We start from the raw sequence: 24452 nt of genomic DNA, 5'->3' as shown, positions 1-24452 counted from the left end.
GCATGTCAGACAAAGATAAACAGTTAACTTTGTCATTTTATTTTTATCTTGAGTAGAATGAGTTAAGTCAGTTTATATGGATTTACCAAACAATGCCTCCATACCATGCTTTACAAAGATTACTGGGTTTATATTGGTTCAGGTGAGTTTATAAACTAGTGGTCTAACAACAAAACACTGTTTAACTAACATTATTTTGCAATATAGTCTACTAGGGAACACGAGTAACAAAAAAACAACAAAGATCAGTCGAATCTTTCCGTCGTCCATCATTGGCGTTTTCTGTTTGTGTCAGACGAACTGGACAGGATCCATCCGGCCGGACCGAGGACGGCAACAAAGAGAAAGCCCATGACAAACACACTTTCCTAAGCAGTTAAATGAGAAATTGATGTATAAATAAAATTATTTGACAAAGCTTTCTGCGCACATTTGCGTTAAACCTACCGTAACGCCACTACTCCGTTTAGTAGCTTTTGAGGTGATGTTTAAAGTCTGGATAAAAACACGTTTAGGTCGAAGTTTCGTGCTTTTTAGTAGCTGCAGAAAACCAAACATGATGCACAGCAATCAAGCTCTGTTGCTACGGAAAAGATTAGAACATCAAACCGGGACGCGCGTGATTTATTTGTTACGTTTCCCGCCAAACAATTCGCTGATAGGCATGACAGGTGGAAATCATTTGTCATCATTGATTGCACTTTAATTAATGTTTAAGACGTATGTTGCGTCCCAATTTGACTACTTCAACAAGTTGTACATTTAAATGCGCAGCCTTTAAGAGTATTACTATACCTTAGCGTTACGGAAGTTCGACATACTCCGCCGCCAGAACACCTGCAGGCCGGATTACATCACAGTACCGCGAGAGCGATATGAAATCAGACTCCTCCCTATCGAATTATATAAATTATTTAATAATTCGGTGTTGTTTCATTAAACTCCCCCCTCTTTCAATGAGGTGTGTAGTTTTTGACAGTGGAAGTCCAAAAAGCTCAGCCGTCACTTGATTCATGGAGACTTCTGGGGCCGTATGTATCCACGTTATGTATCCGCTCAGACGGAGTAAAATTTTAGTTTGTCAGAAGTCATTTGACGTCATTTTACTCTTATTCCTAGACGTAAGAATAATTGTGATTTATAAAGCTTCCTGTTAAGACTGGAATTATTTTAATTCAAATGTATTTCTATAGCACTTTTAACAAATTTCTTGTTGCATTGTTGCAAGCAGCAAATTTACAGTAAATACATGTTATATAGAAAGTAGATAGGAATTAATATAACATCATGAAATATAAAGAGTATAGGGTTTTTATACAATGTATATTATAATTACACATTATAATATACAGTATAAAATGGATAAGATGTATATAAGCAGTGGCGGTTCTACACGGAGGCCAAGGGTGGCCCGTGCCTCTGTAGACATGTCCCTGGCCACCCCTGTGGCCACCCCGTGCTGACCAAATAAAAAAGTATACATTTATTATTTTGATTTTACACGCGAGCGCCAAAGGCGGAACTAATGCGACGCAACGTTCTACACGGGCAAATTAGAGTGGCGCACCCAACCACTAGCCGCCTGTGGGTGCTGCTCGGCGAGTGTCTCAATCCGTTCCCAACCTCCCGATGTTGAGAATGTGTATGCAGGTTTGGGCACTGGACTCTTGCTCGCTTCACATTGGGACACCGTTCACTTGTTCTCCTGTGACGTGGCTGCGTGTTTTGTGATCATTTACAGCTGTTACTCATCAACAACCGGCAAAACCAACATCTCGCTAACTTTTTAAAGTTTACACATTGTAAAAAGCGCTGTAATTATGCTCTTACATATACGCGCATATAAATTGGAGCAATATAATTAAATGTTACATATAAAAATGTTTACAATTTAAAAATAAATATTATTTTAAATGTTGATTAGATTGTGGTCCCTAACTGTCTAGCAATGTGTATTTATATGTAAACTAAAACAAACGTTTGTCTTTATAAAAGTTTGCATTTCATAAAGTTTATTGAGTAGGCTTGCATGCTTTTCGGTTGGGGGGCTTTAGAAAAGAGCCCAGCTCCCCTTTTGCACCTGCACTCACTCTTGTATTAAATAAAAAAGTATATGATTGTAAAGTAAAATAAAGTTTACGGGGTAGTTTCCCAGAAAGGGACTAGTCCTAGACTAAAATAAATGTAAGAGCTGTCCAAACTGAAAACAACTTGCAATGCCATATCTTAAAATACAGCTTTGTTTTGCTTCAAAATGCACACAAGTAATGTATACTGTATGTTAAAACTAGTTATATTTCCTAATTAAACTAAGGCCTAGTCCTATCTTAAACTAATTCCTGTAACCACCCCTATAATCTTTAAATATAATTTCTTGCCATTTTTTTTATGTGCCCCTCTGGTAAAATACTGGTCCCTCCTTGGCCCCCCTAGTGAAATTTGTCTAGAACCGCCACTGTATATAAGTGAAACTTATTCAAATGCTTGAACAGTACAAAGACTTTTTATAGGCACACAATGTATCAAGACAGGCTACTTAATGGTATATACATTAAGCATAATATACACTGTAATAAGTTAAAAGTTGGATCAACTTAAAAAAAATATTGGTAATGCCTAAAAATGTGATGTTTTTCAACTTAAATTTTCTCAGTTTAAGTGAAATAATTTAAGTTAAAAATGTTTAAATATTAGGTGTTACCAATTGAAGTAAGTAGAGCTGCTTTTACGTTTGACAGTTTATTATAGGTAAATAAAATACCATAAAATGTAAATAAAATGTATAGTAGAGCAACCCAAAGGCGACAGTGACAAAGATGGTAAAAATTACAGTGGTGTTTAAATGGAGAAATCCAACTTAACTGGATTATCTTGTTCGAGCTTGATCATCAAAATATTTTTATCTAAGTGTTGGCAAACTTAAGTCTTTTCCTTACAAACAGCCTTTGAGTAAAATAAAAATCATGTGATTCATCATTTAATTTTTTTTAATAGCATTACATTTGTCTATTTCATGTTGAAACTTAATCAAAATGGTGTAAAATAAATGCATGTACTTATTAAAAATATTGTTAAACATTTCGTGAAGCAAATAAAAAAATATTTAAATACTAATATGATGGTAATGTCTTCATGATTGCTATTGCATTATTATTTGAATTATTTTAATGGGGAGAAATCTGAATACTTTACTGGGAAAACAAATTCTTTAAAGGTCATATTTTCTTTTAAATCGTTTTTTTATATGGTAATTTTTACATTAATAAATGCAAGTGGGATTAAGCCTAATATTGCCCTATTTAAGATTCAAATGAAGATTTATTTTAAAACACTGAAAGGACTTTAAAATCGTAAGGCTATCAGGACTACTACAATGCTTTAAATTCCTCTTGTTTTGAATTGTAGGATTGTAATGGATTTTATTGTATAACCTCCTTATTCTTTTCAATTTTTGTCTTTATTTAATTTTAGTGTCCCTTTTCACTTTCATTTTTATTTCCAAATGTTATTTGTGCATTTATAAGGGCTGTTTCAATATTATTTATAGTGTATACATAATGGCCTAAATAAAAACCGTACACCATCCAGGTCCTTAAGAATACTCATTTCAGCATGCAATTGCTTTTTACATAGTTTTAGATGGAGTATACAGTTTGTTAGACTGCAGGACATTAAATACAACTGGAGAAAAAATACTTTTAATGGTTGAAGTTTTACAATTTATGTTTTATATCACAAAAATATCAATAGTTGTTGTCAAAAAATATCAATAAACCACAATGTCTCTTCATCATCTCTGAGCTATTTACCTTGTATGATACATCAAAATGATCACAAGTAGTTTATAGTAAACAAACTATAGTTTTTACACAAAGCAAACAAGTGAATCAACAAAAACAAGCACATTTGCCTTGCAGTTGTTTTGCCAATACAAACATTTGTTTCTTTTTCAACTGTATGCCTACAAAAATAGGAACGCCCTTCAAACACAAATTATCTCACTTGCAAAACAAAGTAAGACTTTCACGGCAGGTAATGGTAACTGAAACAACATTCTCTTTCAATCCAGACTAATGTCCAATTTCTTACAAGTAAAATAAGAAAATTTAGTAGTTTTTATCCCAAAAGTTGCCATGTCAGCTTGTTATACAAAGTTATACACAGTGCATCTCATTCAACAGTAACAGTAAAAAAAAACATTAACCATACCTCAATTGACTGCAATGTCTATTTATAGGCTTCAACATTCTACTGTAATGCAATAAATGGTTTTGGTAAGGCAAGGCTGGTTTTTAAGACATTCCTCAAAATCAATCTTTGGTAACCAACATTTGTTTAGCAAGCACAATAACGCATACTGAATATAAAATAAAAATATAAAAAAATCTTGAACAAACTGTAATAAGAAGTCACAAAAGTTCCAGTTATGACAGAATGAAACACTTTAGCATTATGTACACTTACTAAATAAACATAAGAATTCTTTACAAAACAAACAAAACGTTTTAATTGAGAGAGATTAAGAAGTTGACATCTGCCAAAGCGTGGAATTACATTAGACCGCAAGTTGAATTTTTTGTCATGCAAGGCTATTGATAGTGTTATTGTATTAATGTATTGTGGCCTTGCACCTTGGTTTCCTTATATTTTTTACTTGGAAATTGTGTGTGTAAATATATACACACATAAATAAATAAATAGCAGAGCAAGGATGTTCTCCCTGCTGAAGAGAAGTGTACAGACACACATACAGTATGTTCTTTGGCGGTTTAAGTAGTGTCTGAGGTTAACTTGTGTAAGCGCATAATAACTTCTCGGATTCAATTATTAGTGCATCTGCAGCAAAGTCCTAAAAGACAACTTCAAGTAGATGTAGTGCAGAGTTTATAAGTTGAACTGAAATCACTCGGTCGTCCAACAATCTGCTGTGTTTGACTTCAAGGTCATTGTCCATTTTTTTTAAACATACTGCCATACTTATTTTCAAGTCCATTACTCCCTACTATACACACACAGTCAGTCTCAGTAATGGCCATACCACAGGCCGAGGCTTTCTCGAAGTCCCCTGAGCTGTTCCTCTCCAAGCCTGATCTTGTCATCCAGTTGTCTCTGTTCTACCAGTAGTGCTGCTTTCATCTTCACGAAGTGACCGTAATCACGCATCTGTTCTGGGGTCAGGCAGCGACCCAGCACACTGCCGACAGCCTGCTCGCGTCGGTCCACATGTTCCTTAAGCTCCTGAGCCTCTGCCATCTGCACCAACAGCTGCTTTTTCTTTTCCAGCAGCTGTAGCTAAAAACATAGACAATCAGACATGACTTTTCAATGAAAACATATCATTAGGATGTCATCATCAATAAGGATGTCCTTTATTAATAAAAAAATACAATTTCTCTGCTTACCCTTTCATGGTGACCAGTCTCTGGGTCCACACAGTCCAGGGCGCTTTCAACCCGGAGGAGCCTTCCAGAAAGGGACAGCAGCAGGCTGGTCACTTTGTCCAGGTCGCCAATGAACATTCGATACTTGTCCACCTCATTGGGCTTGCAGATAGCGAGAACCAGGCTTTCCACCTCTTCTCCTAGCTGGGCATTGGCCCGAATGTCCTCCTGCAGACCCCTCTGTGCTTCACGGAGAACACCTAGCTTTTTACGAAGGCTCTCCATCAGCTGCTTCTGCAAACATGTTCAGTCACGGTAAGGACAACTTTATTTTGAGTTGGACGATAAACTGTATAAACTGATAATGAATGGAAACACCCTCCACAACAAAAGATACACAAAGAGCTCAGATGCAAAAGCTGCTAAATGCCACCTTCGTTAATAATGAGATAATGATATTGACCGAATGCTCTTGGCACGTATTATATGGTTATCAAATGCGTTAGCTTAAAATCCGCTTAATCCTCGCCTCAAGCTATTCCAAAATACTGGCTTGACGGCAGAATCCATTAAATGGCTCTTCTCTTTTTTTTTAGCAAAGTCCTCTTGTGAGTACTTGGACTGGAATACAACCCAAATGTGGCAGCCACATGCATCACAGCTCCCCTGAAGTAGTGGTTCAATATCTTAAAGGGGACATATCATGAAAATCTGACTTTATCCATGTTTAAGTGCTATAATTGGGTCCCCAGTGCTTCTATCAACCTAGAAAAATGACAAAAAAAATCAACCCAGTAACTAAGTTCTCTGCAAGCATGTGAAAAAATAGGCAATTCAAATTTTGCTCCCTTATGATGCCACACCTACAAAGTGCTTTTTTTAACATGCTATAATAAATTGTCTATATGGTATTTTGAATAAAACTTTCCATATTTACTCTGGGGACACCAAATATTTATTTTACATCTTAAAAAGTGTCTTGTGAAATATCTCCTTTAATTTTTACATTTTGAAATCTAACTTTCATCATTTGCAATGTTTCCAGTTGCATCTTTAGTGATTTTGCAAGTAGTGTATTTAAAAATTTTTAAAGGCATTTTATTTAATAACCTTTTCATTGCCATTAATGCGAAATGACCAAAGTTAAAATAGACATAAGGACCTTATAAAAAATTCTTCTTTACAAGAAAATGTGTCGGATTTGCATCTGAACTCTTCGCATGTTAAATGTCAAAAATATCCAAATGATCACCTTATAATTAAGCTCTTCTTCCTCATCTTTTTTTTCTGAGATCTCTCTTATCTTGTTAAGAAGTTGGGAGTTGTCAGCTAAGGAGTCATAAGTCGACCGTGGGACTTGAACTGTGGATGTTCCCAGTCTAGAAGGCCTAGGAATGAGATATAGATTTTTTTGTGTTAATAAGATCACTGAAACTGGAGTGAAAGACCCCTAAATGGCAATAAACATGCAATGTAGTAGTAGTTAAAAGTTTATTTCGGTCAATAAAAAAAGAGAAAAAAAGACAATTTACAAGCAAACATAGACAGAAACATTCAATTACAATGTAAACAGTATTAAAAAGTAAAGATTGACCGAAAAGGTACTGGCTGAAGCTTATGCTTATTACGTCAATCATTTTTACATATCTTAACACAAAGACCCAAATTCATCTTGCATGTAATAACTAAAAGAAAAAGAAACTAAATTTGTTCTGCTTTATATAGTGTAATCTTTTTGATTTTTTAAAATAATTTCTTGAATATTCTAATGGATTTGCATATTTTCATCTTGTCATGGAGGCTATTCCACAGTTTAACTCCTTGAACTGACAGACGTCTTTGTTTAACATTAGTTCTAATTTGGGGTTTACTTAACATAAGAGTTCCTCTGAGATCATAGGAGATTGATTTCATCTGAAACAAGTTCTGGACACAGTCTGGAAGTTTATTATTTAAAACATTATTTTAACTATTTTGAATTCCACTAAGTCATCAAATTTTAATAAGTTGGTATTTGTAAATAACTTGTTTGTTGGGTGATGATAATCTGTTTTATTTATAATCCGTATTGCACGTTTTTGCAGAATAACAATTGGTTTTATTATTGTTTTGTATGTATTTCCCCAAATCTCTACGCAATAAGTCATATACGGCACTATTAGAGACTGGTAAAGTATTTTTAAAGCCTTTAAATCAAGAATATATTTTGTTTTAGACAGAATAGCCAGAGTTTTAGAAATCTTTGACTTTATATAAGTTTTGTGGGGTTTCAACTAATCTTATGATCAATAATGACACCTAAAAATTTTATTTCATTTACCATTTCGAGTTCAAAATTGTCAATTCTAATCTGGACGTTTGTATTTATTTGTGAATTATGTAATATAATTTATTTATGTGAATGTCAGGTGAGTGAACCAGAGCAGCGGCCTGGTTGACTTGTACAGCATCTGGAAGAATAATTATGTTCTCATGTGCATAAAGTGCTGTAGCTATGCCGGTTATCTGTAGGCTGTGTGTAGCCTGACGCGCATCTCGCCAAAACTTTAAAAGCTTTTCCATTCTACGCAGATCGGGCGCGCTGTGATTGGTCAACTAGAAGCCGTCCCGTCAGGTAAAAAAAAAACTGTGGCATTTCTTCATAGGCCTATCAGTTTGCGACAGTGAGAACAAAGATGAGCCAAGTTAAGAAATGATTTAACTGAAACTGCAAAAAAAGTCACTGTCAACATACACAACAAGCTTCTTGTTCTTTGTTTGTGGGTTTACTGGGCACAGTTTTTTACCTGACGGTAGGAGATCTAGTGGACCAATCACAGCACTTGCAGTGCACATAGAACTGACGCGCTGTTAAAAATTTGGCGAGGTACATGTAAAGGGCGATTTATAGTCGTGCGTAGGTCCTACGGCGTAGCTACGGCGTAGGCTATCCGTAGCCTGTGCGTAGCTCTGCGTAGCCTGACGCGCACCTTACAAAATTTCTAACAGCGCGTCGGCTCTACGCGGACCGTAAGCGCTGTGATTGGTCCACAAAAACCCCTCCCGTCAGGTAAAAAAACTGCGTCATAGGTATTTCCGTTTGAGACGATGAAAACAAAGATTAGCCAAGTTGAGGAGTGATTTAACTCAAACTGAAACATAAGTCGCTGTTTATTTACTTCCATCATTGCTGGTCTTCTCAAATTATACACAACAAGTTACTATTTCTTCTTCGTTTGTGGGTTTACTTGCTTAGCTTCTTCTTCTGTGACAACTTCTGCTGCTACTGTGGTTACACGCGTGATTACTGCCAACCAGCGGTTTCGCGTGTCTTTGCAAGTCGACGCGGACGGCGACGCACAAGTATAAATGAAAACCGACACGGAACCTACGCCGTCGCTGCTACGCCGTAGGACCTACGCACGACTATAAATCGCCCTTAAGGCTACGCAGAGGCTACGGATAACCTATGGCATTGGGCTTGTTATAGTTATGCGTAGGTCCTACGGCGTAGCTGCGACGGCGTAGGTTCCACGTCGGTTTTCATTTATACTTTTGCGTTGTCGTCCGCGTTGACGTTCAAACACACGCGCAGACCGCTGGTAGGCAGTAACCACGAGTGTAACCACAGAAACAGCGCGAACGTCAAAGAAGAAGAAGCTTGGCAAGTTAACCCACAAACTAAGAAAAAACAGCAACTTGTTGTGTATGATTTGAGAAGAGCAGCAATGATGGAAGTAAATAAACAGCGCAGTTTGAGTTAAATCACTCCTCAACTTGGCCCATCTTTGTTTTCACAGTCACAAACGCAAATACCCATGACGCAGTTTTTTTTACCTGACGGGAGGGGTTCTGGTGGACCAATCACAGCGCTTGCGGTCCGTGTAGATCTGACGCGCTGTTAAAATTTTTGCGAGGTGCGTGTCAGGCTACGCAGAGGTTCGCACTGGCTACGGATAGCCTAAGTAAGTAACTATAACTATAGCTACAGCGTAGAACCTACGCACGACTATAAATCGGGCTTTACGCACGACTATAAATTGGACTTACGGCATTGAGGCTATCCCTTAGGACAGTGTTTCTCAACCCTGGTCCTCAAGGACCCCCTTCCAGAATGTTTTAGATGTCTCCTTAATTAACACACCTGATTTAAATTATTAGCTTGTTAGGGAGACATTCTGGAAGGAGGCTGATGAGTTAGTTCAGGTGTTTTAAATTGGGAGACATCTAAAACTTTCTGGAAGGGGGTCCTTGAGGACCAGGGTTGAGAAACACTGCCTTAGGACGTACGCACAACTATAATGAGCCCTTTATTTAAACTGTCTATAATCTCAGAGATTTGAATTTTGCACTGCAAAAAAATGACTCTCTTACTTAGTATTTTTGTCTTGTTTTCAGTACAAAATGCTTGAATCAAGATGTATTTTCTTGATGAGCAAAATTACCTAAGAAAAGAAGTCTGGTAGTTCCCTGGGTAACTTTCAATATCAGGGGACTATTTTCAGGCACTGTGTAATATCATTGCTGCCGTACCATACCTGCAGCAGGCGCAAAGTCCTTGATTATTCCTAGCCATATTGGCCTAGAAAATCGCTACTTAAAATTTTCTGTCGGTCTTAGTACACAATGTAACTACAGAAGAGTCAAGTTTTAAATAGGAAAAATATCAAAACTCTTTGGTCATTTTTTAGCGCGATGCTAATGGTCTAATCAGATTCAATGGATTATGCTAAGCTATGCTAAAATTGGTAGCGCCAGACCCGGAGATCGGCTGAATGGATTCCAAAAGAGTAAAATCAAATGTTTAACTCTAAGGGAGCTGGAAAAGTTATTTTTAGCAGTGTGGCCAAATGAAGGATCCATCTTTTCCCTACAGCGCCATAGACTCATTAAGGGATAAGTGCCTTGCTCAAGACCACAACGAAGAAGGCTTGCTTTTGTAAGGGATGAATCAAATATTTAAACGAATGTCATAAAAAAATGTTAACAAGACCTGTTTGAGCTGTTATACCTCTCGAGAGTCCCTCCGCTGATCGGGTAGCCTCCTCTCCAGCCCTCTCCACCCATTTCCATCTCTGCGCTTTGAGGAAATAAATCTCCCATCAGCTCCTTCCTGGAGACCCCATAATCCTCATCCAGTATGGAATCCACCAATGAACCCCTCGCCCCTCTTGCGATTCTTGTCGATGAAGGCTCTTCCTCTGGCATGTTGTCGATGTCTGTTTCCAGCACAATAACCGGTCGGGCAAAACCCTGTATTTCCGTCTTCCCCTCCGTTACCCTCGTGTCCACCTCTCCTATTCGCTCAATCTCAGAGATCTCATCTATGTCCGTCTCTATAGGCAAGTTTGCATCTTCAGCTGGATTGTGAGAAGAAATATTTGGGATTTTGTGAGCTGCATCAGGGTAGCCTGCCTGCTGCATGTGGTGTTTGTTCATGGAGAAGTAAGATTCTGGAGACACGGGTACGGCTGACAGGCGGTTCTCTGGTACTTCCAGACATCTGATAGTGGTTTGTGGAGCAGATCTATCCCAGTCTGCTTGGTGCTCATGAAAGATGGGCTTTACCAATGTAGGTCTAGTCTCATGTTTGGACACTTCAGCAGTATGAACAGGTATCCTAAAATGTAAACAAAATATTTGAAGGACATCACCGCATATTGTATTAAGTTAACAAACCAAACAATTCACTGCATTATTTTTATCATGTTGTGTTTTGGTTTACCGTGTGCATGGTTCTGGATGTAAAGGTTGGGTGAACTCTCTTCTCATGTCATAATTCGGAGGGGTCAAGTCTCTCTCTCTCGGAGACACGGCTACAGGTTTAAAAGTGCGGCGTGTACAGGCAGGGCTGGGTGGAGTTATCGAGTAGTCTCGGCAGCAGCAGTGATGGTTCTCGGAGACGTCCCTAGGCGGCAGACTGTAGGACCGCGGTCGGGTCATTTCAGGCTCACTGGTGGGGCGGGAGGTGCACTGCTGTGGCCGAGGTGGAGAGGAAACGGGCGACGAAAATTGTGGAGGGTGGGAGAAGAGGTTGTGGTGGGAGGTCCGCCTCTTGTGGAACTGCTCCCATTTGGGAGGTGGCGGACGAGGAGGGCCTTTTTTCTTTTTTACCTCACCTATACCCACTCTATTCTCATCCACATCTCCCAAAGTGGACGCACGCATTCTGCTGACACTTGCGTTTGAAGCGTGATTCTGATTATGTGTCTCCACTCGAATGTCATTCTCGGACATGGCACGATTTTTGAGGGGTGAAAACGTAAGATGCTCCTCTGTGTGGGTGCTTTGACCAACAAAGGCAGGAACAACAACGCCCTCTGCTGTCCTAAAGTCTGTCCTGCACCTATAGTCTCTGTAGGACAGGAAATAAAACATGGCTGTTATTAATTTAAAGAATGACATATTTTTGATCTGCAGGATTATTTTATGATAATAGCTGTTATTGTGTAATTTTCCTTAATTAAAGAAAAGTTTAGAAATAGAGACAATAATAAAGGGAAAATCTGTAAAAAACTTCTTACCTCTCTGTCAGACTGAGCTTCCGGTTTAGTTTTGTTTGTTCCTGTTCCCGTGCAGGATAAGCCTGTAAGATAAATGTAACAGATGGATGTGTTTTGTATTTTAAAATGCTTCACATTTAATTACTTGATATATGTTGTGTTATATAGGCTTTAGGTCCAAAGCAGCTTACATTATTATTCTTATTGCAAAGACAAGGAACCTGAAGCAACAGGCTTGTATATAATTAAAATTGAACAATGGGCCTTTAAGTAATTTATCATAATTACATACATTTATGACATATTTAATATTAATAAAACTCTCACAATACTCATTTAGCATATACTTTAATTGCTGGGAAATTCAACAACCAATTCAACAACCAAATTCAAAGATGTTTTTTTTTGTCCGTAAGTAGCCATTAAATGGGATTCAAACAAAATGTTGTGCCAACCATCTGAATGACAGCTCATTTTGAAATGCTATGATATTGATGATATTGAAATGCTAACACCACTCTGTTTAGATCTTATCTTAAGCCCTTAAAGTGCCAATGGGAGGAACACAGCATTATTTGACAGAAAATATATCTTTGGAAAGCTGAGATTCTTGTGATTCGAGTGATGTAAACCCTTTTAAGATACAATCAACACAGCAGGTACAATAAGTATCCGTTTTAGGAGTTTTTCGGGAATGCTAAGGGGTTTTGAAGTACATGCAAATAATTGGTAGTTCCAAAAATAACCAAAGTTTCCATATACACGCCTTTAGAGGACAAGGCTTTAATTTCACAACAGGGAAAAATAAACTATAAATATTGAAGGACTAAAAACACAAGATAATGGGTGACTTACCGGAGATCAATAGTGCATTTAGCCACGTTAAATTCATCCTATATCCCTCAGATTAACAGCAGTTTAGCACAATGTTTAAAATCTGGCATTTTTACATTAAGGTGTCACTGATTTAGAAAATGAGCTCTGGTTTGAAAAAGATGTTTAAGATAGCAGACAGTCTTACCTCTGTTGGAGTGTAACTCCTGGCCTCGTAGTGTAGATTTGCCCGGTAGCCATCATAAGGATTACGCCTACTAGTCACAGGTTGAAAGGCAGAGCAGTGCTCTCGGACATTGGTGGCATTGTTGTTATAGTAATGCTCAGGTAGCTGATGAGAGGAAGGAACCTGAGGATTGGGTGACTGCTTTCGATAGACATCATGAGATGATAAGTGATGAACTGTGTCAGTGCTAATGCTGTGATCTGATTGTATAGTATCTTTCTCTGACTCCCATTTTTTTTCTCTCTGTAGCAGTTTCTGCCTCTCTTCCCATTCTTTAAGGCTTTGTTGCGCTTTCTCCCTTTCCCTCTTTAATCGTTCCTTCTCCATGGCTTGTTCTTGTAACCATTCTTGCTCTTTAATTCTCTCTTGCTCTTCAATTCTCTCTTGCTCTTTAATTCTCTCTTGCTCTTCAATTCTCTCTTGCTCTTCAATTCTCTCTTGCTCTTTAATTCTCTCTTGTTCTCTAATTCTCTCTTGTTCTCTAATTCTCTCTTGCTCTTGAATTCTCTCTTGCTCTCTTTCCCACTCCATCTCTCTCACTTTCTCCTTCTCTCTCTGTATCAGCATCTGCCTCATTATTTCCTGGTCATTCTGAGCCTGCATAAATTGTCTCCCAGTGTCCAATGAGTTGATGTAAGGTCCATCATGGACCACACCCTGATAAGAGAACCTCCTCCGGCCCAAATTAGTGGGTCTTGACTCAAGTGGTTCAGGTGAGGATGGATGGTTATGTCTACTCAACCTGTCTGGTCTCTGGTTTCGGCTTGTCAAGGCTGCTAAATTTGTTACAGACTGGCTCAACTTCCTGCTAGTTTCCTCAAAAAATCTCCGGCGGTCTGCGAAGGGGGGGATGTCAGACTCGTCTGATCGACCTTTACGACCACTAGAAGAACTCGTTCTCCCTCTTGTTACCCCCGTTTTTCCAGACCACATCTGTCCTGTAGCCTCATTATTCTTAGACTCAGTTGGCATCTGGTTGGGCACTGGTGGGGTTTCCGGTTGAAGCTTGTTTTCTGGTGTCCAGCGCCATCGACGTGGCTTGCCTGCAGGTGCCAACTCTTCCACTACATGTACACAAGCTTGCCCACTATCCAGGGTTTGTGTCGGAGAAGTCTGACAACTCGCAACCCCTGTTCTGGATTGTTCTTCGGCATGTGTGGTATCATATACTTGAACTTGTTGAGGTTTCTGTTTGGACGAGTGCATGGAGGCTGTCGGAGGGTCAGCAATAGGACATGTGAAGCTTTGATTGTTCTCTGGAAGTCCTACTTCCTCTGTGTTATGATCTGCAGCCTCTTCCTCCACGGTCTCCTCACCCCGAGGCAGACCACCAGAGTTTGTGCTTTTGTGAAGCTGGGCCTTCTTTCTTTGGATCTCATTTCTTAAGTTGGTGGCAAAACGTTCATTTCTACGGCGTGATTTAGAGTTGCGGAAGTGCCGCTTATGTGACTGCTTTGGGACCTCGCCATCACCTGCCCTCACTTCTCCTTCACAGTTGTCATTCGTGTAAGGGTCCACACAAACTGTATGGTTAATGGAGCCCTGGTCAGAAACTCTACTCCCCATACGATTTGTAGACGGGCCCCAATCAAGTGTATCTTCATCTAACCTAGGCTCCTCAACTTCTGAAGTCGTCAATGAACCGGGTGTAGAACACCTGCTTGCTCCCCATTTATTGGGTTGATCTGGGCTAATCTCATTGAGATACAGAGGAGACTGTGACCACTGGCATGTGGGAGATACTGAGTAATCATTTTTGTCCCTGGAGAAATTCATCATATGAGAGGTTAAAAGTTTCTCCGGGGCACTGTGCCTGTGCATGGCTGGCTGGAGATTACATTCTGGTTGGAGTTGGGTTTCAAAATGTCCATCTATTGTTCTTTCTAAAGAGGGACTCAGAGGAAGTGGAGATATCTCTGCAGACTTGTCCTCTGATTGTTTTATCTCACTCTCTCTTGATTTGCCGTCTCTACCTGTTTTTCTCTGAGAGTTGAAGGTATAATAAGGTTCGACACTGCTCCCTTGTTCATCGTCTTGCTTTCCATTCACATAAACATTACCAGTCAGCACTTCCTGAATTGGAGGTTGATCATCAACTATGCAGCTGGCTAGACTTGGGATGCCAACTGGAGCAGACACGCATCGTTTATCCCCAACTCCTGATTGGCCTCTGGTAGCCCTAAAACTGTCTTTCCTCATGGGTGGCTGAGGCGGTGCACATCGTTCCTCCTCGCAATTATAGGAGGATGGCCGAACTTTAGCCTCAGTTCTGTGGGACAGTACCTTTGATTTTAGGCTTTCACACTCTTCCTGTAAAATTCCAACGGAATGTTGGACTCCGTCTGGATACCTGCTAGAAGAGCCCTGTAAGAGGCTGTCCATTGAGTTGGTCTCCTCAGGTTTGACAGAGACCGTATAATCAGACGTGTTTGAGCTGGCAGAGAAGGAGCTGTAGGCGGAGTCACGTTTGTTGTTGAAGATGACCGGATCGATGGGAGAGAGCTGACTGTCATAGTAGCCCTGGTTGGGAGGATTCTCCAGACTCTCCATACTCCCTATTGAGCTACTGCGATCTGTGCTGTAGTGCCTGGAGATATGACCCCACTGCATGGACAGCTCACTGCACAACAAAACAAAAAAACAGAAGTTAAGATATGGTGGCACACATTTCATGAATAAATTAACTCCTTAAACTCTGCGGACCTGCCGGCGTGTCCAAAACTGCAACGTTAACATTATATTTAATTTTTTTTTTTTTTATTAGACAATTTTTATAAATTTACACCAAAGTATGTGGGAAGATGACTCTTTTAAATTCAGGCATGCACAATTATGAAAAACATTTAATTAGACTGCAAAGCATGATATTAACTCTTTCCCCGCCATTGACGAGTAACTAGTCAAATAAGAGAAAACGCTTCCCTGCCAATGACGAGTATTTCCGGAAATCCGCAATACAGCTATTATCCACCAGATGGCGCTCTTCTGCAACTTATACAACTCGGAAGCAATGCCTCACGTAAAAGACTAAGAACTCCGTATATGTTTTGAGGATTGCTCTGAATCTGATCTCTATCAAAAGTCCTTCACAAAAAAGCAATTATTTCAGCTTTTTGCTGGAAATTTGTTTTTGTTTTTTTTAAGAAACCTACCCATATTTGAGGGGTTATAAGAGAACCAATGCCAGTAGGATAAAATATTTTTTTTTTGGGTCTGGTCGTATGTTTATATTTTTAAAGAACATTTTCTAGAAATCATTAAAGGAACAGTATGTAGGATTGTGGCCAAAACTGGTATTGCAATAAAAAAAGGGGGGGTAAAACTGGTACTGCAATCACACAACTGGTGGCCAATATACCAAACGACAACATAAACATCAGTTGAGGGCTGCAACTCCACTTTTTAAATGACAATATCCTAGCTGGACCGCTGTTGTGAGTGATATAAGTATTTTAAATTAAAATGATTTCTTAATGTCTAGTGACATTTCAGGGCCATTTAATGATTAATTTATATAAATTTCTTACATACTGTTCCTTTAAACTTTTGTGAAAAGCATGAAATAAGCTGGCGCTGGATGGCAACTTTAAAAAAAAACGTGGACGGGGAAAGAATTAAAGACTGAAAATAAGCTATTTACAATCTATTGTCAGCTTGGAATTTTAATATTAATTCATGGAAAGTGCACACAATGCTATGTTTTTAAACATTTGTATTACGGAAGGAAATCTGGGTTGTAAAATCTTGTTATTGATTGAGAGAAGGCATTAAGGAGAGGAAGAGTGCAAAAAGAGAAGAATTTACACTTCCACAGGGAAATAACTTCTATTCCCTTCCCGATCCCATCAACCGCCCATCCACTTGATGAGAACATTCCAACTTGAACATCATGTCTATACAATGCACTTGACTAGACAACAGAATTCGTACAGATGATTTACAGGAATCTGACTACAAGCACAAAGTAGCTTGAAAAGCTGTTACCTCACTCATGTGTAAAATTACAGATAAATCTTTGCAAAAAACAATGCAACAACAACATTTTGGAAGTAATGGAAAGTCACTGTAAGATATTGACATCAGTCAACTCAACATGGACAGATCCTTTACTGCACAGGAGTGTAATTTTACTCAATAACATGATGCGCACTGCATTTTATAGTCATGTTACTTTGGGAAACTCCACTCCTTGCACATTGTTAGTTTTAGTTGTAAAAAATAAACACATAAGAGTTGTAAATAAACATTTTAAAAAATGTTAAATCTAACTAAATAGGTAGCATAGATTTCAACAATGTGGACCCTTTGATTGCATGTCTTCTGCTCAGGTCCGCTTAAGAGCAAATACAGCTTAAGTTAAACGTTAAACATTAAAGATTTATGCGTTCTGGTCACTCTATTGGTGATCGGTGAAGAATGTTTGAATCATATGTCTGAAAATAGTGGTGGCATCCGGTGAGGCATTTGTTGACATAAGATGTGAGATCACCAGCTTCCTGCTGATTGTTTTCCCTGTGAAATATGCTGGAAGCAAAATTCCCTAGTTTAACAATAGGATCTCTCTCTCTCCCTCTCTCACACGCAAAAAGATCTGTTTAAGCCATTAGTATAATGTGAACTTTTCTACATAAATGTTAAACACCGAAGTATTACTATAAAACAACACATTTTCACTTGTAAAACTGGTTTTACACTACTAACCTGTTTTCACTTCCAGAGTGCCAAGGTACACTGAAAGGTGTGAGGTGGAGCTGCATAGCCGAGGGGCCATCAGAGTTTTCAGCGGTGCCAGTGGTGCAGGGTGCCTCTGACAGCTTCGCCAGGTGCCAAGAGTGGGGACGAATCAGCGGCACACTGCGTCTGCTCAAAGACACATAATGAACATGATGTCAGAAACACCAAACGATGCGGGATGCGTAACATCACCCAAACATTCCCAAGCATCAATTACTGACAAGAAGAAACTACAATCTGGAAACCACAGTGTGGAAAAAGCACTGTATTCCCATGCAGAATCAGTCTTGATAAACACAGAAAGGAATCAAGGGAAATCTCTGTTTGAAGTTGCCATCTGGATACAATCTCATATATGTCATTCACTAGTTTACAAAAATGGGAGCTTAAGCTTCTTTCTGAGAAATGTGGAGCAAAAAATGCCAATTAATTAATAAAACAGCACCATTCATAGAACAGTGCCTAAATTCCAGGTACATCTCATTATTTTTATTGACGGAGTGCAGCAATCCCAAACATTCCGGATGGCAATTTGGTCCCCAAGAGAACAATGGTTTTGAAGGGGTTGTTATTCAACTAATAATCATTTTAACATTCCCAATGGGAGGCTAAAATGAATACCAAAGCAGGCAAGATCAAGCATTATTCAGATTTACAATCTGGTAGGTGAGAATTAGGGTTGCACAATATATCGTTTACATTTATTTCAAAAGGAAAACTATTTCGGATGGCTTTGTCAGTGTTAGACTACATGAGAACGGTTTCAAATGCCAAAGAAATCACAAAAATCTCTGTAAACCTATACAAGAAATGCCGGAAAGAAGTAAAATTCTTGCAAACAGAGTTTTTCATGTCGTCCAGTATTTCTCCTATCGCAATTTACACAGCAGAAAAACAAAACATCGCAATGTCAGTTTCCCCCGAATATCTCTCAGGCCTTCCGAGAATCATTTAATTTATAGTAAAGATAAACTTAAACATACTTTAAAAAAAATCTGTTACATCTGTCAGTTTTCCAGAGTATTTTTTGTGAGCAGGGAAAGGAATATTTACTGTAAATCAACACTGAATAAAATGAAACACAAACACAACATAAAGTGAACAGTAAAACAGAGATAAATATTAAAAACTCTGTAAGTATAAATAAAAAATACAATTTAATTTCAAACATCACTTTTGAAAAAAAAAAAAAACTTGTAAAAGCTAAGGAAATTCAAATATTCACCAAAATCCCAGCCTCAATAGACTCGGTTGACCCAAGGTTAAGTTCACCTGCTGCTACGTAGGTAAAAGATTACTACAGTACCTGTATCTAAAACTATTAAACCAAGTTGAAACTGTGACGGTGCCAAAACTTTGATCTTCATTTTAAGGTTCTCTGCACAATTCATAATTCCTAAAGATACTCACACACTCCAGATGTTCTTAATGAGACAAAAAATTCTCAAATAAATCCAATGGAGACACCTTCAGGTTCAAGGTGAAGTTCAAGTGTAATCCATCAGCATTTTACCCTTAAGGGCGAAAGCAAACGGAGATCTGTGTCTGCTTTGAGTGGTCAGTTCTTATCAGGACCCCAACAGCCGTCATATGAGTGAAGGTTGGCAATCATTTAGCTGTGATGAGGCCGCCTGAGGCTTTGACCAGATTCCTGGTCCAGGAAAAAATTAACAGACAAATCCTCCCCCCACTTCCCCTCTTAAACACCAGCTCATTTGCTTTCCCAATATTTTAAGTCACAACTGAAGACCAAACATTAAGTCCACTAAACTCCCTTATAGGGCACATTCTCTCTCTCCCTCTCTCACTCACTCACGTTCCACTCACTCTCTCTCTCTCTAATGACATTAGGAGGAGAGGAAGCGGTGCTTAGACGGAGAGGAAACTATGTTTAGGGAGATAAAGTGGCAAGCCACCGTTAAAATAATACCTAGCATTCTCTCCTATTATTGTTTGAATGGGGGGAAAAATGTGAGGGCCGCTTCCTGTCTCCCTGGGAGAGCAGTCAATTTCGGTCAGCAGTGTTGAGCGAGTGAGGGGGTGGAGAGAGCGCGCGAGCGAGCGAGTGAGAGAGGACATATGTGGAAAAACACAATCTGGTAAGAAAAAAAACAGGGAAGGGAAGCAGTGGAATGAGACAGAATGATTAAAATGATGCATTTTTGGTGTGGCATGCAGCCAGGTAATTGATTTTTGCTTGCAAAAAAAAGACATAGAGAGAAAAAAGCGTGCGAGTGAGATAAAATGAATAAAATAAAGTTTAACTCATATCAGCTGTATCTAATAAACAGCTTTTCCTGTTCTAATCAAACGGACTGATGAAAGTCTGAATGGGGTCAGTATGATATGATAAACAGTGAAAATGAAAGATTAACATCATAAAAGAAAATCACGTGAATGTTTTTAATCGTGTACACAAACAAATCACAATAGCTCATAAGCCACCCATTAATTAGACTTTTCACACTTTAAATTGTCAACCCAAGTCGACAACTAGTTTAGAAATAGTAATTAAGAGATGTTACGCTGTACATATTATGAATAATGTTTTTATTTGCAAATGTATGTGGTTATTAATTTAACCCCTTCAGACCTGATTTTTCAGGTGTTTAATCAGTGCGCCTGGTTTTGATTGGTTGATCAGCATTTTTATTGGTTTGAATCACAAAACATGTGATGTCCATTCCAGTGGACGCAGGGTCTGAAGGGGTTAAGATAATAATAAAAAAAAAACGCTGGAAATGTCATAATATAAAGTTGTTGTCTTGCGTCTCCTGATGTTATTAGAGCATACGTTATTCACAGTTTCTGTTAGACACTGGACAGCATGATTTTAACAAAACAAACAAATATTTAATAATTAGGCAAGCAATTTTTGCCAAATGACAGTTGTAAGTTGCTAAACAATGGGGCAAGTTTTACACATTATAAAGTGCTTAGTTTTTTACAATAAAACACAGGACCACTGCACCCAGCGAATCTGTGTAACACTGCCCAGCACTCATAGCAACCACCCCTAGCAATGTAAACATAAAACCCCATTCACACAGACCTCTGGTCCCAGAAAATACCCGTAAAATTGCCAGACAAGCGTCTGTGTGAACAAAAACTCGTTCCGTTAATCTTCTGGGATCGTTGCCGTAAAGAGGACCTAGTAAGATACGCGGGTAACCCTCTGTGTGAACAAGAATGCCGTAAAGGGCGTGTCGAAGTGAGGACGCGCGCGTCATCATCACAACACAAGTTATGGTTCAGCTCCTTACAACGACAGATAACATGCATATAAACATTCACCACGAGAAATGTTGCAAACTAGATTGAAGCAGTTATCAGGAAATGATATATGAGACGCATAAACAATGACGCACGTGCTGTAGTGAGGACGCGCTCTTATAACAGCGTACCTTTAGCGCATTTATGTGTGCGATACTGGCAAAAATTCACACCTGGATCATTTGTCGCATCAACTACAGACATTTTTTTTATTCTGTGTTTGTGAAAGTCTTATATTGTTCTAGCCCCCCATACAACTTATTAATATGATTAAGGTTAATGTAATAAGTGGGTTGTATATTGAACTACTGCAGATTTGGGAACCACTGCCTTATTGCTTGTGTATATACACTCACTTAAAGGATTATTAGGAACACCATACTAACAATGTGTTGGACCCCCTTTTGCCTTCAGAACTGCATTACTTCTATGTGGAATTGATTTAACAAGGTGCTGAAAGCATTCTTTAGAAATGTTGGTCCATATTGATAGGATAGCATCTTGATGTTGATGGAGATTTGTGGGATGCTCATCCAGGGCACGAAGCTCCCATTCCACCACATCCCAAAGATGCTCTATTGGGTTGAGATCTGGTGACTGTGGGGGCCATTTTAGTACAGTGAACTCATTCTCATGTTTTAGAAACTAATTTGAAATGATTTGAGCTTTGTGACATGGTGCATTATCCTGCTGGAAGTAGCCATCAGAGGATGGGTACATGGTGGTCATAAAGGGATGAACATGGTCAGAAACAATGCTCAGGTAGGCCGTAGCATTCAAACAATGCCCAAGTGGCACTAAGGGGCCTAAAGTGTGCCAAGAAAACATCACTCACACCATTACACCACCACCTGCACAGTGGTAACAAGGCATGATGGATCCATGTTCTCATTCTGTTTACGCCAAATTCTGACTCTACCATCTGAATGTCTCAACAGAAATCGAGACTCATCAGACCAGGCAACACTTTTCCAGTCTTCAACTGTCCAATTTTGGTGAGCTCTTGCAAATTGTAGCCTCTTTTTCCTATTTGTAGTGGAGAGGAGTACCGGTGGGGTCTTCTGCTGTTGTAGCCCATCCGCCTCAAGGTTGTGCGTGTTGTGGCTTCACAAATGGTTTGCTGCATACCTCGGTTGTAACGAGTGGTTATTTCAGTCAAAGTTGCTCTTCTATTAGCTTGAATCAGTTGGCCAATTCTCCTCGGACCTCTAGCATCAACAAGACAATTTCGCATACAGGACTGCAGCATACTGGCTGTTTTTCCCTTTTCACACCATTCTTTGTAAACCCTAGAAATGGTTGTGCGTGAAAATCAGGCTTTATTCAGGCTTTAACTAAGACCTTTAAACAGCATTAAGCATAGTTAAAATCTTATCTGGTTGTGTAGCCGTTTTAAAAAGTGGCTGGCTAGACTGTGAAATTTACTTATTAGGGACAATTTATAGGTTGTGTTTAATAACAAGCATGATATCCTAAGATGTAATGTCACTGTTTGTTGTGAGGTTGTGAGAAATGATGGAGAATAACAAAGGGACTATAGCCAGAATCCAGCATTTCTATGGCCATTTAGTAGAGATTGTAGATCTGGGAATTCTGTTTCTGCTCAGATCCAGCTGGCTATGTCATTATTAAATGCAGGTTAAAGCAAATCCTTCCTAAATGAAAGCTAAGCATAATGTCTAAATCATATTATTTGTGGTCAGATGGCCCAAAGGATCTTTGTGCAAACACACGCGTATGCATATAAACGTATACACTCCTCTACCTCTTCACTCTCTGCAATCAGCATCATTTGTTCACCGGTCCCCGCTTCCCAAAAACAAACGAGACACGCAGGCTGCATTCCACGTAATCACCCAGACCTTAACCAATATGACCACAGTCCAGGAAGGGAGCAGTCATGAGCAGGCCTCTCCAAGCACAATAGCTTGTTTGTCGTTTTGGATTGCCTTCACTCAAATTTCCTTCTCATTTTTCAAGTCCCTTTAAAACTGCTTATCAAACCCTTCCTACCTAAGCAAAAACGAACAGAAAGATGTACTTAGTGGCCTTCTTTTCATTAAAATGAATGAATAAAAGTGTGGGAGACTGCTGACTAAAACAAACAAAACCTTAACAAAAACTTCAACAACAGATGTTGAGACACATGCGCAACAGTTCACAGGGCTTCGTGGCCTTCACCATTGGACCATGATAGCACACTCAACGGTTTCTTCGCTTTTTGGCAACAACAAATAAGTTCATCTAACATCTTGTCAGCATGTGATTCCAGTACAGTATTTCAGAATCAAAATGTTTTTACTATAGTAAGAAGTGAGCTGAATATGGCACTGTGCATCTGTCATTTGATTATGTGCATTCTGACAGTTATGTAAACCCAAATGGCCTTACACATGACAGGACCGTCTGGTTTGATGATTTGAAATATCCCTGGAAAGGTTGAATGCCTGGTTGTCTACTTCCACTCACAATGAACTCAGTATTTACACAAACACAAAAGAGAAACTGTACATTTAACATACAAGATTAAACAAACTGCACAACTGGAAGAGCTCAGCACAAGAAGTAGTCATTTTGGAGGCTCAAAGGTTTAGATTTTTGCCCCTTACATGTGGAAAAACAGAAGGGGGGTGGTGGTGGTCTTGGGAATGTGAGGAATGTCCATTGTTTTGGCATTGAGTCTCCTTTGTTCTTCACGCTCCTTATTGCGGCAGGCAGGGTCTTAACATGAGAGTGCTTTTTCTAGAAGCTTCCTGATGTTGCTCTGTCCTTCATAACTCTCCCCCGCAGCCTCGACCAAACCGCTCGCTTGTCAGCTCATAAACTCTTGAAGTGCAACTGAGGTTTCTCCCAGAGGGACCAAGCAGCTTTTGATAGATGATCATTGAAATGGCTTTCCACACTCTTTATTCCCCTGTGAAAGCAGTGGTGTGTACTGCTTTAAGACCAACGTTTGGCCAGTTGGATTCTTACAGTATTACAGTCATTGGTTTCTGTAATGTGAATAGCACATGGCTACGTCTTCTCTTTTAATTTAATGGGAAGTGTTGGGAAGTGGAAAAACTGTAATGGTTAAAGGTAATGTAATTTTTAAGCTTTCTACTATCCCGGTTTAATGTGCTGAGACAACTATAAATAAGCCATTTATAGTTTGACTTCTAATAGCCTAAACACTGTGGCGTTGGGATTCCTTTAAAACTTGCTGTTTGTTTGAGCGGACATGCCAGCTTCTGAGAACGAGAAACCAGTTTGCAAACTGGTTCATATTTTAACTTTTTTGTTTTTTGGTGACACTAATGTCTCTGAATTGATACCCTACAGTAAAATCTAAGTTTGAATAATCTATAGTAGATATTTTAGTTGTGCCAGTCCCCCGTGTAAATGCAGAAGGATATGCCAAAGCAAGTAGGCACACCTTCACGTGGCTTTCCTGTAAAGACCAGCCCTTCCTTTGTATGCGAGTGCACTTTTACCCATCTGCGTATGAGTATTTCATAGACCAAAAATGACTCGATGTCTCAG

General features: G+C 39.1%; 2 protein-coding genes across 8 annotated transcripts in view; both read right to left on the bottom strand.

Annotated features, from left to right (window-relative positions):
- Positions 1-5: 5 nt before the first annotated feature.
- LOC141280927 (uncharacterized) lies at positions 6-872 on the bottom strand. The gene is made up of 3 exons (XM_073812280.1): positions 796-872; positions 448-583; positions 6-368 (listed from the first exon to the last, which is right to left on the bottom strand). Exons 2-3 carry the CDS (start codon positions 556-558, stop codon positions 270-272), a joined length of 210 nt encoding a protein of 69 aa, XP_073668381.1. The 5' UTR covers positions 559-583; positions 796-872; the 3' UTR covers positions 6-269.
- Positions 873-3682: 2810 nt separating this feature from the next.
- The window catches only part of shroom4 (shroom family member 4), a 56075-nt gene continuing 35305 nt past the window's right edge, over positions 3683-24452 (bottom strand). For 3 of the 7 annotated variants that reach the window (XM_065248728.2, XM_065248731.1, XM_065248733.2), the window contains 8 exons: positions 17625-17783; positions 12885-15543; positions 11885-11946; positions 11086-11715; positions 10354-10980; positions 6634-6769; positions 5403-5675; positions 3683-5292 (listed from right to left, as the gene is read on the bottom strand). In XM_065248728.2, coding sequence (XP_065104800.1) covers positions 5023-5292; positions 5403-5675; positions 6634-6769; positions 10354-10980; positions 11086-11715; positions 11885-11946; positions 12885-15543; positions 17625-17783 — 4816 coding nt within the window. In that variant the 3' untranslated portion in view covers positions 3683-5022. Of the gene's footprint in view, positions 5293-5402; positions 5676-6633; positions 6770-10353; positions 10981-11085; positions 11716-11884; positions 11947-12884; positions 15544-17624; positions 17784-18882; positions 19001-19067; positions 19415-24452 lie in introns of those variants that run through there. The other 4 variants (XM_065248732.2, XM_065248734.2, XM_065248729.2 and 1 more) reach the window with 4 other exon arrangements.

The sequence above is a fragment of the Paramisgurnus dabryanus genome, chromosome 2 (genome assembly GCF_030506205.2).
Source record: "Paramisgurnus dabryanus chromosome 2, PD_genome_1.1, whole genome shotgun sequence".
In the NCBI taxonomy this organism is placed as follows: Eukaryota; Metazoa; Chordata; class Actinopteri; order Cypriniformes; family Cobitidae; genus Paramisgurnus; species Paramisgurnus dabryanus.
This window is presented reverse-complemented; position numbering and strand designations above follow the sequence as displayed.